The sequence below is a fragment of the Podarcis muralis genome, chromosome 16, assembly GCF_964188315.1.
Source record: "Podarcis muralis chromosome 16, rPodMur119.hap1.1, whole genome shotgun sequence".
Taxonomy (NCBI): domain Eukaryota; kingdom Metazoa; phylum Chordata; class Lepidosauria; order Squamata; family Lacertidae; genus Podarcis; species Podarcis muralis.
In genome coordinates this window covers 12,688,631-12,700,793 of record NC_135670.1, presented here as the reverse complement: position 1 = coordinate 12,700,793, position 12,163 = coordinate 12,688,631, and the positions used below count along the sequence as shown (strand labels likewise).

At 50.2% G+C, this 12,163-nt stretch overlaps 1 protein-coding gene across 4 annotated transcripts; it reads right to left on the bottom strand.

The window, feature by feature from the left end:
• Positions 1 to 285: 285 nt before the first annotated feature.
• RCOR2 (REST corepressor 2) lies at positions 286 to 11,923 on the bottom strand. Of its 4 annotated transcripts, none has more exons than XM_028711277.2 (12): positions 10,228 to 11,867; positions 7,541 to 7,597; positions 6,691 to 6,771; positions 5,689 to 5,741; positions 4,892 to 5,053; positions 4,090 to 4,214; positions 3,311 to 3,380; positions 2,505 to 2,720; positions 2,236 to 2,313; positions 2,054 to 2,111; positions 1,497 to 1,735; positions 286 to 1,406 (listed from the first exon to the last, which is right to left on the bottom strand). In XM_028711277.2, the coding sequence occupies exons 1-12, from the start codon at positions 10,340 to 10,342 to the stop codon at positions 1,062 to 1,064; spliced, it is 1,599 nt and encodes a 532-aa protein (XP_028567110.2). In that variant the 5' UTR covers positions 10,343 to 11,867; the 3' UTR covers positions 286 to 1,061. The 4 variants fall into 4 exon arrangements, with proteins under 4 accessions (XP_028567110.2, XP_077776276.1, XP_077776275.1 ...); XM_077920150.1 differs by lacking the exon at positions 10,228 to 11,867 and adding an exon at positions 9,541 to 9,803; XM_077920149.1 differs by having other exon boundaries at positions 286 to 1,735; positions 10,228 to 11,923.
• Between the last annotated feature and the right edge of the window lie 240 nt (positions 11,924 to 12,163).

The window sequence follows — 12,163 nt, the reverse complement described above, 5'->3', positions numbered from 1 at the left end:
GACGGGGCAAAGACCTCCTTCCTCTTGCTTGTGACCAAGTAGCTTGCCTGATTCTCCCCTTTCCATTCTTATTAAAAGCCAAAGAAGAAAAATCATAAGCTCCAGACCTGTTTTTCAGAAGGGGAGGGGGAAGCCTTATCTCCGACATGCATCTTGAGACATGACAGCCCTTTGCTAGAGCACAGAATTTATCTTCTGCCTTGATTTGGGCAATTGTGAATGCCACACACTTTCCCCATGCTCCATTGCCTCCTGAGCTAGACACAGGGTGGAAAGACCAGCCAGTTGTAACAAAATACCTTTATTGAAAATGCTCCATGGACGACAACAACAACAAAAGACTCCCAGCAATGGGTGGGGCCTTGGAGGGGAATCGTACACAGAAGACTGCCCAATCCTACTCTTTAGGGAGTCGTTACATCTTTGCTGCCAGGGACTCCTGCCTGGCAAGGTGGACAGGCAAGTACAGAGCAAAGCAAGCTGCCACTCATTCCCTCCCCCCGCCCCCTTCCAAATCTCCATGTAGAAACTGGAGAGGAAGGGAAATTGCTGCTACAGAAAGAGGGGCATCTTTACTTGGGAGCACTCTTGCCTCTGCATCCAGTCTGATCAGGTGTAAATCTCCCCTCCTTCCTCCCCCTCCCCCCAAGCTTCCACCTGTGTCAACTCTGACATACCTCCCCTTGCCCTCCCCCCAATCCCCGATTCACACAGGCACTGACGCAACTGATCCTGCAAAAGTGTAAACATAATCCAAACCCACCCCAAGCTACTAGTCCTATCACTTCCTTTCTCTTCCCTCCCCTCCCAAGAAAAAAAATACCCCACCCCCACCCCAATGTACATGGGGATTGGGATTCCTTGCCAGCTTTCTGGATGCTACCTGAACTGGGTCAGATGACACTTGGGACCCCGAAGCCCCTCCTTCCCCTGTTCCCTTTACATGACCACCACAGCCGACGCACACCTTGTGGGGGGAGAGGAGGACTGTACCAATCCCAGCTGTGACTGTTGTAGAGCCAGGCTCACAGATGTCAAAGGAAGCACTCTGAAACCCCTCCTCAGAGGGAGCTGGAGGAGGGGGGAGGGGGCTCTCCTATCCCACCAAGGAGTGATGGGGGGTGCTGGCCACTGCGGGGCGCTTGTCGCGAGGTGGCTGGCCGAATCAGCGGGGGTGGCGGCTGGTTGAGCGACAGTCTGGGCTGCAGGAAGCGGCCTTGCTGCAGTGGTGGGGGTTGGCGGTGCAGCGTGGGTGCTGTTGGAAGTGTGGGCCTCAGCAAAGGGGGTGGCTGTGAGAGGGCAGCAGGTGGTGGCCGGGGAGACGCTGGGAGTGGCGGCGGAGGGGGCAGTGGCGGCGGTTGCTGCTGCTGCTGCTGCAGGGAACGGGACACCGCAGTGATCTGTACCTGCAAAAGGGCAGAAGGAGAGCCTTCAGTGCTGGAGAAGCTCAAGAGGTCTGTGCCGTGTTGGTACTTGGGGGCAGCCCCTCTCCTCACCTCATCTTCTTCCTCACTGCTTGCTAACGAAGCGCTAGAGCTCTTTTGGTCCTGAGAAGGGGAGCTACCTTGGGGGGCAGCCGGCCCCCCACCCTCCTGCTCAGCCTCCCATTCCTGCAGCACCTCTTCCAAGTTGAACCGGCGCCGGTAGCTGACAAAGAAAGTCTTCACCTGGGCTACTGTCTTGTTGCCAATCACCTCTGCGATGGCCTGGAAATCTTTGCCGTATTTTCGGATGGCTGAGCAGGAAAAGAGAAGTGATTTTTGCACCGTCCCGCAACATAACCAAATGCCACCATTTAGCAAGCCAGCTACCTACTGTTGTGTCTCCAGGCCCCCAATCCATGGTGGAGAAATTTGGTACAGAGGGTGCCACTTTAGGGTGATCATAACCTGCACTCTGGCCCTCAAATCCCAAAGACCAATATCCTTCTCTGATACAACGGAGGGGAATAACCCATCCATCCTCTCCTAGTTCAGCCCTGCATTGCTAAGAGGAGGCAGCCTGTCGCCTCTTTGCTGCATGGGCTCCCACCTGCTGGACCTTGAAGGCTCACCCTGTACAGCCAGCAACTGTTCATCTGTTGTCCAGCGTGAATTGAACTTGATGTTTGTCTGCAAGGGAGAAAAGGAGCGTGTCTGAGCTTTGCCTCCCTCCCTCTTATGCCTCCCCCGAACAGAGAAATCTGGAAACTACCATTACAGAAAAAGGGCAGTTTGCCTGCGCATGCACACTCACCTCGGGTGGCCGTAGTTTGTCTATTCCACCTTCTAGCACCTGCTTCATACTGCTATTGATCTGCTTGATGCTCTGTACCTAGTATGGACAGAGACTGGAAGGTCAGGAGGCAACAGCTCCCTTGCCCACCCCCATAGTCTGAAGAGCCCAAATTCTTTGGAAGATGAAAAGAAGAACAGGTTTTCCGTAAGGGGCGGTGCATGCTCATTGGGAGGGAGGCAGGCAGGCAGCAAGTTGTGACCACGTGTACACACTTAGGATTTTGCTACCTGGCGCTTGAGGGAAACCAGCTGGGAGTCCAGGTGGCGCAGGGTGAGAACAGCCATGTCTGGGCTGGCAGACAGGCCCGTAATGTCCTCCTGGCTCAGGTACATGCCCTTGGGAGGACGCCGGCGAGTGCGTAGTGGGTGGTGCCGATACTGTGACAGTTGTACCTCCTTCTTCACAGGCCCTGGCTTGCTGTTCAGGGGCTTCTGGTAACTAGGCTGGAGAGGAGAGAATGAGAGTGAGAGAAAACTGAACAGGACCTCCCTTCAAATTTACCATGGTTTTTACTGCCCCACTGCAGCTCTTCCTCCCATGCCCTTTAATGCTGCTTCCTTGAGGAGCTGGATTGTAATCTGTCTTGGCAGGGGTAACTCCTTGGGTTGTATCCAGTGCTAGTTGTACTCAGTACAGATCCACTGAAGTTAATAGACATGGCTAACTTAGGTTCGTTAATTTCAGTGGGTCGACCCCCCAGGTAGAACTTCACTGGTTACAACCCCATCTTCCTTAGGTTAATGTATCAGCCAGTCCTCTACCACCCAGTTCCTTTTGACATACAGTTGTATGTTCCTTTTGACATACAGTTGTCATAGCTCTTCTAAGTGGTTTAATGTTCCTTGGCACATGACATCTCCATCCTGATAAATTCAGGACTTTGTGTGCCCTGTACTTAAAAAAACACACACACCAAAAACCATTTTCATGGCAAAGTGCCTGTTTTCTTGCCGCTGAAGGTACTGGAACCATGTTGACCCTTGTTTATCTTAGCTACCCTTAGTTTAGACCTGTTAGTGGCCATTCCCCTTACCTCCTTCTTGGGATCCATGGCATCAAATTCACCCTCACTAGCCTGCCGTCCTTCCTCCAGTTCATCATTACTGTAGGGGAAATGCAGCAGACATTAGAAGTTATTCTGCTTGCTCCAGAATATGACTTGCCTCTCCTGCAGTCTTTTTCTGGTTTCTCCAAATAGGTCTCTTCCCCCTACTGGGCTATTGCCATCCTTGCTTTGAGCTCTTCTGGGAGGCAGTAATTACTGCTGTTCATTGCATCCTGGCTCAGCTTCACTGGAGAAAACGAACTTCTGGCCATCTCTGCTTGTGCCCCCACTTTTTCCCAAGCAGTGGGAGAGACTTAAATTGCAGGAGAAAAGTTTGGAATTCTGTCATGTACTTTGGGGTTTTTTTATAAACAAGTTTACAGTGATGCAGTAGTTAGCACAAGCAGGGGTCTTGGAGTTTTAGAAGTCCAGGCTGTGTCCACCCAAGAATTGCGTACAAGGTAGTCACTTCCAAGCCATCAATGTTTTGCCTGGTTCTGTCCTTGCTAGATTGCAATTGGTTTTATGGGCAAATCTTGACATTATATTCAGCTTAACTGGGTTTGGGCAGGCTCCCTGCCTCAGAAACTGATTTGTAGTGTTCCATTAATTGGTGGGGTCCCACTAATGAAACTGCTTTGGGGTTGAAGGCAAAGTTATTGGCTCTGTGACAGGCCCAGCCACCCAGCTACCTCTGCTACAAACCCTTTCCTTCACGAGCCTGCTAAGCCCATCCACCCCATGTACATGCACTCTTGGTCTCTGACCTGTCATCCTTTTCCTTCTTGCTGAGCAGCTTGCGGGCCTGCCGATCCATCACGCTAGTCCTGCTCCGGGTTTTCTTCCAGGAGTAGTAATACTTCACCAGGCTGGGAATCATCTTATCAGGAAGCTAAGCAAGGAGTCGCAGGAGGAACGGTGAGTAGAAGAGGGCAGCCAAAACCTGAATTACTGTGTGGCACAAGGTAATTCTAATAGGCATGTAATTAGGCCATGGAGTGATGCTCAAATACAGAGTTAATGAGTAGAGCTGTGGCACTGGGTCATTCGTATATTGTGTGTGTGAGACAGGAGGTGCCAGAATGGGACTAGTGAAATAGGGAATCTGGTCCAGAAACAACCATCAGCCCATATAATTGCACAAGCTGGCTCCCCATACAGAGTAAAAAGGGGATACAGAACGGGAAAATCATGGTGCAGCCAGCCCAGGATTTCAAAGAGCAGGCCTTAAAACAGTTTTGTAAATTGTCAATATAGGCACATATCTGGTTACAAGTTTTGGAGAGGGACTTATGCAAGATACCCTCAGCCTTACCTCCACCTTGCTGCTGTCCCTATTTCCCATTCCTTGCCCTCTTCTTCTTGGCCAACTGAACCAGGGCCAAGAGGAAAGGCTGCTCCCCTCCTTCACTTGCATCACTGCTCACCCAGGGAACAGCCAGGAGGTGGCAGTGGGGCTGCGGAAGGGGCCTGACGAGACCAACCTGGCACTGGACACTCGTGAGAAGAGGATTGTTCTTTGGACCCCAGCCACCCTGCCACTTACACCAGCAAGAGGGGAACGCATACCATCTGCTGGATTCGAGCAAAACTCTTGCCATGGAAGCTGAAGGCTTGCTCAAACAGGACTTTGTCCTCCACCGTCCACTCATCAGGGAATGGTGTGAAATTGGCCAAGTCAGCCAGGGACTTCTCCACATCGTGTTTGTGCCACAGCAGCATCCCCAGAGCCTGTTGGGGGAAAGAAGGCAATGGGTAAGAGAGAGGAGTGACTGTCCCAGCAATGGAATGTCACTCCTGAAAATGTGGCTCCTGAAAGTCTGGTGATACCTAAGTTTCTAGCAATTCTGAAGATAACCTTACAAGGTTAAGATAGTGATGGCAAGCAGGTCAGTGAAAGAGAGATGGGCTAGGAAGGGTTACATTTGGCCATGGAATGGCATGTTTGTCAGCTCTTGGAGGAGGGATCCCTCTTAAATGTATCTCTCAACCTCACACCTGGTCCTGTGGTATCACATTTTTGCTATGAGAAAATGCCTATCTTAAGACTGGGTAGCATTGTTTCCAATAAGCTTTTACTGGCTTACAAGTTGATGCTAAATGGAATGAAGTGTCCAATAAATCTAATTTGGTTAACCCGATCAAACAATGTCTAATTTTGTGTAATTTTCTCTGCTCTTATAGAATTTGTAGGATTTCAGAAATGTTGAGTTAGGGTCAAGAAACAAGGGGTTGTATTAAACTTAAGATTTACACTGAAATTAATGACCACCACTAAGTTAGGTCCAGTAATTTTAATGAGTCTACTCCAAGTAAAACTTGTTGAAGCACCACCCAGGGAATCCAGTTTGTTCTGGTTTTCCTACCTGCTCTATGTTGTATCCGTGCTTCTCCTTGGCCATGGCAATATATTTGTCCACTAGAGGGAGAAAGAGGCAACCGTCAGTGCTGGGGGAGGGAAACAGAGAAGATGTAGATGCTTCGTCCTCTGACATCTCTTTCCCTCGGTGGTTGACTAGCCTGCCTGCCTGTCCGGTGGGGATGGCAGTGATCATCTCCTCTTCCATGACATCCACAACCACTTTTGGGGCTTCCGGTGAGGAGCCCCTCCTGCTAGCAAAGAGGGGAGAAAATTGAAGTGCTATGTTGCGGTGTGCCCTCTAGAGGAAGATAAAAGCAGGCATGTGGCCAGAGGGTCCAGCACACACTAGATCTGTGTTACAAGAGCACTGCCCAAGAGATGTGTCTGCCAGTCCCATGTGAATTCATGTTTGGGAAGGAGGGGAGAAGCATCCCCCATAGAAGTGGAAAGTGTGGCTGTAAAATATATTATGTACATGTGATATATTCTCACACAAACCCTTAATGACAAAGCCATTGGGGTGACAATTGGCCATGCATCAATCTTTTGCCGCCCTCTTCAAAAGCGACAGCACTACCTGGGCAAACGGAACCCCAACTTTGGGCCTCTCTGCTTCAGCATAGGCAGCAACACCATTTCTCTCCCCGCCCCCTGCCTGCACCAGCCAGATTAATAACCCAGGAGCCAGAGGCAGCGCACCAGCCGCTTGGTAATTGCTTCTAGGAGTCCCGGGAGGGGGGGGGAAGGGGGAGCTGTCAATCAGAGGCTCTGTTACCAGCTGAAGATGGAATGCATTTCCCCACCCCCACCCCTATTTTAGCCAGGCTGGTTCTTGGTTGATTCTGGAACTGGTTCAGAATCCAGGCCAGGGAGCAAAGGCTGTTGGAACATCCAACATGGCCTGAAGGAAGGAGAGCTCCACAGGAGTGCGCAGGGCCCAGCCCCAGCCATTGATCTGACCTGGCCTTTCCACTTTTTACACAATAAAGAGGGAGGAGCAACTCACATTTGGCATCAGAGACGCAATGATTTGGAGACCAAACGAGCATCCCTTTCAACTCCTTGTTGCTGTAGCGAGCTGGGCTCTCTGAATTACAAAGACAGAGGGAAGAGAAAGCTTTAAGCACTCTGGGCAGGATCTCCTGATAGGTTCATCTGCTGCTGCTGCTGAAAATCAAGGTGGTGAGAGAGGAATGCTGTTGTGCTGAAGCAAGCAGTGGATGACTTGGTGCCCACACAAACGCAACCTCTCTCCGGTATCCTAGCCAGCAGTGCGAGCTATCCCAGCTCAGTCAGCTTTCACTGTGTTTTCCTGGTAGGTGACCACCCCCCACCCTCCATCACGCCCACTCAGTCTGCTCATGTCTTCAGTCCCCACCTGTATTACACATTATCCAACACTTTGGTGGACCCCTCCCTTCACTCTTGGACAGCATGTGGGGAGGAGGTACATATAATTTCACCCCGGAACCAAGAGCAAAGACAGGTGGAGCCTCCAGGTCCAGAAACTAGCAGCTACGCGTTACCAGGGTGGTTGTAAGCAGGAGGCGCCAAAGATTTGGCACTGGAAGAGAGTGTGACTGCATTAGAGCTTCGGGCTGCTGCCAGGTGCAGGAGGGGGATGGTCAGAGAGAAGCCATCTGGTGCAGCAGGGTGGGGGTGGGACCCGTCGCCCTTGTTCACCTTAGGGGGAAATGCTCAGGTTCCACTTAGGAAGGAGGAGGACTCAGAATGCAATGATCCACCAGGACTGTTAAGCCAGAGCCTTTATTTGAAGGAGCCAGGAACATGACTGCCTTCTTGCTTAACCCTCTCCTGTAATCTGTAATGCTTATATGTGCCCCCCCTCCCTTTACCTGGTTTGCACTCTGGAATCACAGCTTGATAATCTGCTCCCACACGGATCATGCTGTCTGTAAGGGAACAAGAAAGACAAGCTTGAAGGACCTGCTGCTGCAAGGGAGAGAGGGCAAAGGCTGGCTCAGACAGCGATACAAGCCCTCAAGAGAGGAGTCGGATCATCCCTTCACTTTTGGCTGGTGCTTCCTGCCTGAATAGCCTCAAATGCCCAGAGACATTCCCAAGGGATGTGGAGAGTGCAGGAAGCAGAATGAGACGCTCTACTGCTTTTAAGTTCAGTGGTCCAGCATAGTATTTGGGGGAGACTTCTACTGTATATGAAGGGGCAATTGCATGTTTTGGTTGGGAGGAGTCCTGGTTCTACTTGAGATATTGCAGTGGAGTGTTTGTGTGTTCCTTCTATCACTGCCTTTCTCCATCCTCAAAGGTGGTGGCGGTGTGGCCAAGGGGGCAACAGTATAAATGGCTGAGCAAGCCATAGCAGCCTTCCAAATGAATAAGGAGGATCTTGGTACAAACACAGTGCACATATCCTCTACCACCCGAAGCACTTTGGCACTTGAGAAGCAAGGACCCTTGGGAGCCCTCCAGGGAAACATCAAGAGAAAGGCTACTGCTGAGAAACCTTCCCAGGCAGCAAATGCACCATTTTCACTATAACTTTGGATAGCCTAGTATTTTCTCCACCACCCTCTGCTAACTCCTGTTCCTTAAAAAAAAAAAAAAAAAAAAAGCTACCAAGCAGCTGCTGAACGGCAGGCAAGATCTGGAAACATTTAGCCAACGTCATGCCAAGGAGCTCCTGAGCTTTCACTTTCTGGCAGAGGGGCCAAGAAACACATGCTGGGCTGGGGGCCGAGTGTCTGCTGAAAGGGCTCCATATCCATTCTGGGAAACACCCACACGGTGCCCTACAGAGCAGTTTCTGGGATGGCAGTGATGGGATCCTCATGTGGCCATGTGCAGGAAGGGGCATGGTTCTCCTGATATATCTTGGGGGCACCATCTGCACCTCCCCCAAGAGTGCATCTGGCAGCTCTAGGGTGGTGTTGGGCAGGGTGGGGTGAGGGGTGGATGTCAGTTGGCAAAGACAAATGACACCACCTTAGGGCCATGCACCATCACCACCCGGCTCACTAGAGCATGATGGAGAGAGAGAACTGGAGAAGGCAGCAGTCCTATCCAACAGTTCAAGAGAGCTAAAGCAAAACCTGCTGGTGGATGGATGGTCATGGTTATACTATCAGGGTAAACACACACATACAAACACCTTGGAATGCAGGTGACACACTGAGGTAGCTTCTGTCCAAAATGTTTTTTGAGAATGAAATCTGACTAGGGCGATTTTACTTGTGTTGTGTATCTATAGCCTGTGGCAGATGGACAAAAGTCTCTCCCCATCCAGCCCTATCAACAGCACTGTATATCTCCTAGAGCAGATGTTCAGCTGCAGGTGCACCAGTGGACATGTGGAGTACTGGGCGGGGGGTTGTCCCTCCACCTCCACCACCACATCCCACAGAGAATGGAGGGAGGTGGAAGAGGAAGCCTAACAAAGCCAGAGGTGTACAGGAAATCATAACAGAGCTTGGGTGGGAGGGTGGGGAGAGAGATGACGGGAGGGCTCTGGGGACAATAAAGCTATGAGCTCAAACCCAAACCAACTTTCTAATTCTAGCCCCCAGCTGGCTCCTTTGTTAACCTGGCCAATGGGTGAAGGTGGAAAAAAGGAAAGGGGCAGTTGCAGAGGATCCCCACCCTCATCCTGTTTCTGGGTCTGACCACACAGGCAAATAAGGATCAAATGTCAGAGGTTAGATAGGTGGGTGATCACTAGAGTGTGAAGCAACTGGAAAGGATTAAGGGAAAGAAGTGTCTCTTCCAACCACAGTGACCTGGCAACTATCACACTGTTTTATTCAAGGATCCCAAGCAGCAGCATAACACATGCTTGGGCGGACATTTGGGAAGATGCACTTCACTAACAGCACCTCACCTTTTGGAACACCTTGAGCCAGACTAACACCTGTGCGCCCCCCTTTCTTCTTTTGAAGCCTCATGTCACAACACTGAAGGAGCTCATCATCTGCTTCCTGCAATCAGGACAAGACTCTCTCTTTTGCACACTCCTAGCCCTCTCCCTGCACCATCTCTGTTGCTTTACAAACTACAGTTTTCCAAGTTACGTGTTTCTCACATGCTGTCATATGCACCCCAAAACAAACATTTTCTTAGATATATTATCCATCAGCTGTGCCCCCACAACCTCACCCCACAGCCCTCATGGAGCCAGATTTCTCTCTGCACCCCCCCCCCCATTTGTGTTACCAGCTCTCCCTCTCCCACGCCCACTCTCACTCTGTGGCCAGTAGAGGGCAAGGTGAGCCTAATAAAGGCCTTTCCCCTCTATTGGAAAGAGCCAAACTAAAGCCATTGGTGTCATGAGCTCAGTGGCCTGAAGTCCAGCTCCAAAAGGGTCCCTGATACCAAACTCTTTGTTCCACCGCAGCACAGCACAGTGGATTCTCTCAGCCCTCTTTTTAACTGGGGCATCTTAGACCTTCAACCCCACGCATCCATTGGTTCAAATCCTCCCACCCCCTTGAGTACAATGAAGTCTTGAGAAACAGCCACTTTTAATAACTCCTCGTGTGAGCATAGCATGTAGCTCAGCTTGGCTTACCGTGGGAGTGTTCCTCTTCACTGCTGTCATCTTCTGAGTTCTGGTGGTTGCCGTTGGTGGCTGACTTGGACCGGCTTCTGGACAGGATCCCTGATTTTTCCATTACGGAAGGCATCTTCCAAGTCCCAGCAGACCACCAGGCTGGGAAAGGATATATTTTCCCCTTCCAGTCTTCGTACCTCTTTCAGGAAACTGAAATACTTGTGTGTTATTTCAATTTTAAAAAAATTGAAGTTCCGCCGTCTCTTCTCCCCCTTTGCCACAACTTCCAACTTTAAAACATTAAGAGGAGGAAATTAATGCCCCTTGTAAAAATCCATTGCAGTGAAGGTAGGAGTTAAACGTAAATTCTGTGCAAAGGGAGGAAAGATCAGACTTCAGGTTTTCCTTTCCCACTCTGAAATTTTGTCTCTCATTCCAAAGTTACTGTAAACTTCCTTGTAATGGGTATGAACCATGAGGGGGAACTCGGTACTGCTGAAGTTATGTAGGAGATGCTCTGAGAAAGTGGGGAGCTTAACACCTGGAATAGGATGTGTGTTTGGGGGAGCAGCAACCTAAAAAAGATAACTTCTAAAATAAGCTGCTTCTCCAGCTAAGATCCTCCAATCTGCAAAAAGAAGAAGGGGGAAGGAGGAAATATCACCTCAAAAATCCTAGGGAAACGTAAAAGGGGGAGAAGTCCTTTGGTCCCTAAAAGTCTACCTAAGCCCCCCCCCCCTCAAAAAAAGATCAGTCCTTTTCTTTTCTTCTTCAGAGCTGCAGTAACTTGTACAAAAAGGGAATATCCTCTCCAGAGTCCCAGTTTTTATCACCAGGAAAGAGAAGAAGGATCAGGAGGAAAGCCTCCCGCGTGCGTGTGAGGCACTTAAAGGAAAAGTTGCATGAGGAGGATTATTTGCAGGCGCTGCCGTCTCCTACTGCTGCCGCCACCATCTCTTTTTCCCTCCCTCTCACACAATGAGTCTGTGGCTGCTTTGCTCTTGCTCCTGCTCCTGCTGCTGCTGCTGCTCCTGCTGCTGCTGTGAGAAAGTAGTTCCAGTTCTCTGCCTTAGCACCTCCCCTCAGACTCTTCCGCCTGCCTGCACATCTGGCCAGAGGAGGCACGCAGGGGCAAGAGGCGCGCAGAAAGGGGAGGGTGGAGGCCAGATGTGCAGAATGGGGAGGAAAAGGTCAGGAGCGGGGAGGGAGCACATCAGTCCTCTGAAAGCACAAGCTGCTCTGTCTTAAAGAAGAGAGAAAAGAAAAGAATTCCCATTTCTTCAAAGGGGTGAAGGATGGAGGAAGTCTGTTCCCCTTGTAGCGAATGAGGAGAAGGTGCCGTGAGATGCTGATATTCAATTCCCAGCAGGAGACACGTGGGAAAGTCTCTCTTCCCCCTCCATTGCTTCTGCTCTAATCTGGCTTCTCTCACTTTCTCCTTATCCAGGAGAAAGGCACTGTTTGGTAGCAGCAGAACAGTAGCATCTTTATAAGACACATAACTGTGAAGTCATCTAACACTCTCCAAATTTCACTTAGCTGTCATTTTATGCTCACTATGTAGAGCTTTGGCTGCTGTGTATGGGAGAGTTCCAAAGTGAGAGAAAACAAGTCCACACCCCTATATCAGATTGACCTATTCCCTTGGCATCACTATCTCCACCACACGGCTTTTTAGAAGACAGCTTCAATCTGGATAGCTCTGCAATTCTGCAGAACAGAACTAGGAAAACCCAAATGAACCCACTCACCCCACCCTCTACACAGAGGGGCACAATTAGTTGAGAAGGAAGTTGCCCTTTACTAGGCTCATTGAAATGAACACGAGCAACACACTATAATGTTCTTGCGCAGTTCGCATTCATTTCAGGGGAGCCTATGTAATAGAATTACCAATGGTTGTGAGTCCTATTCATCAGATCAGACCCTTTTCTCCTCTGCCACACCACAATCA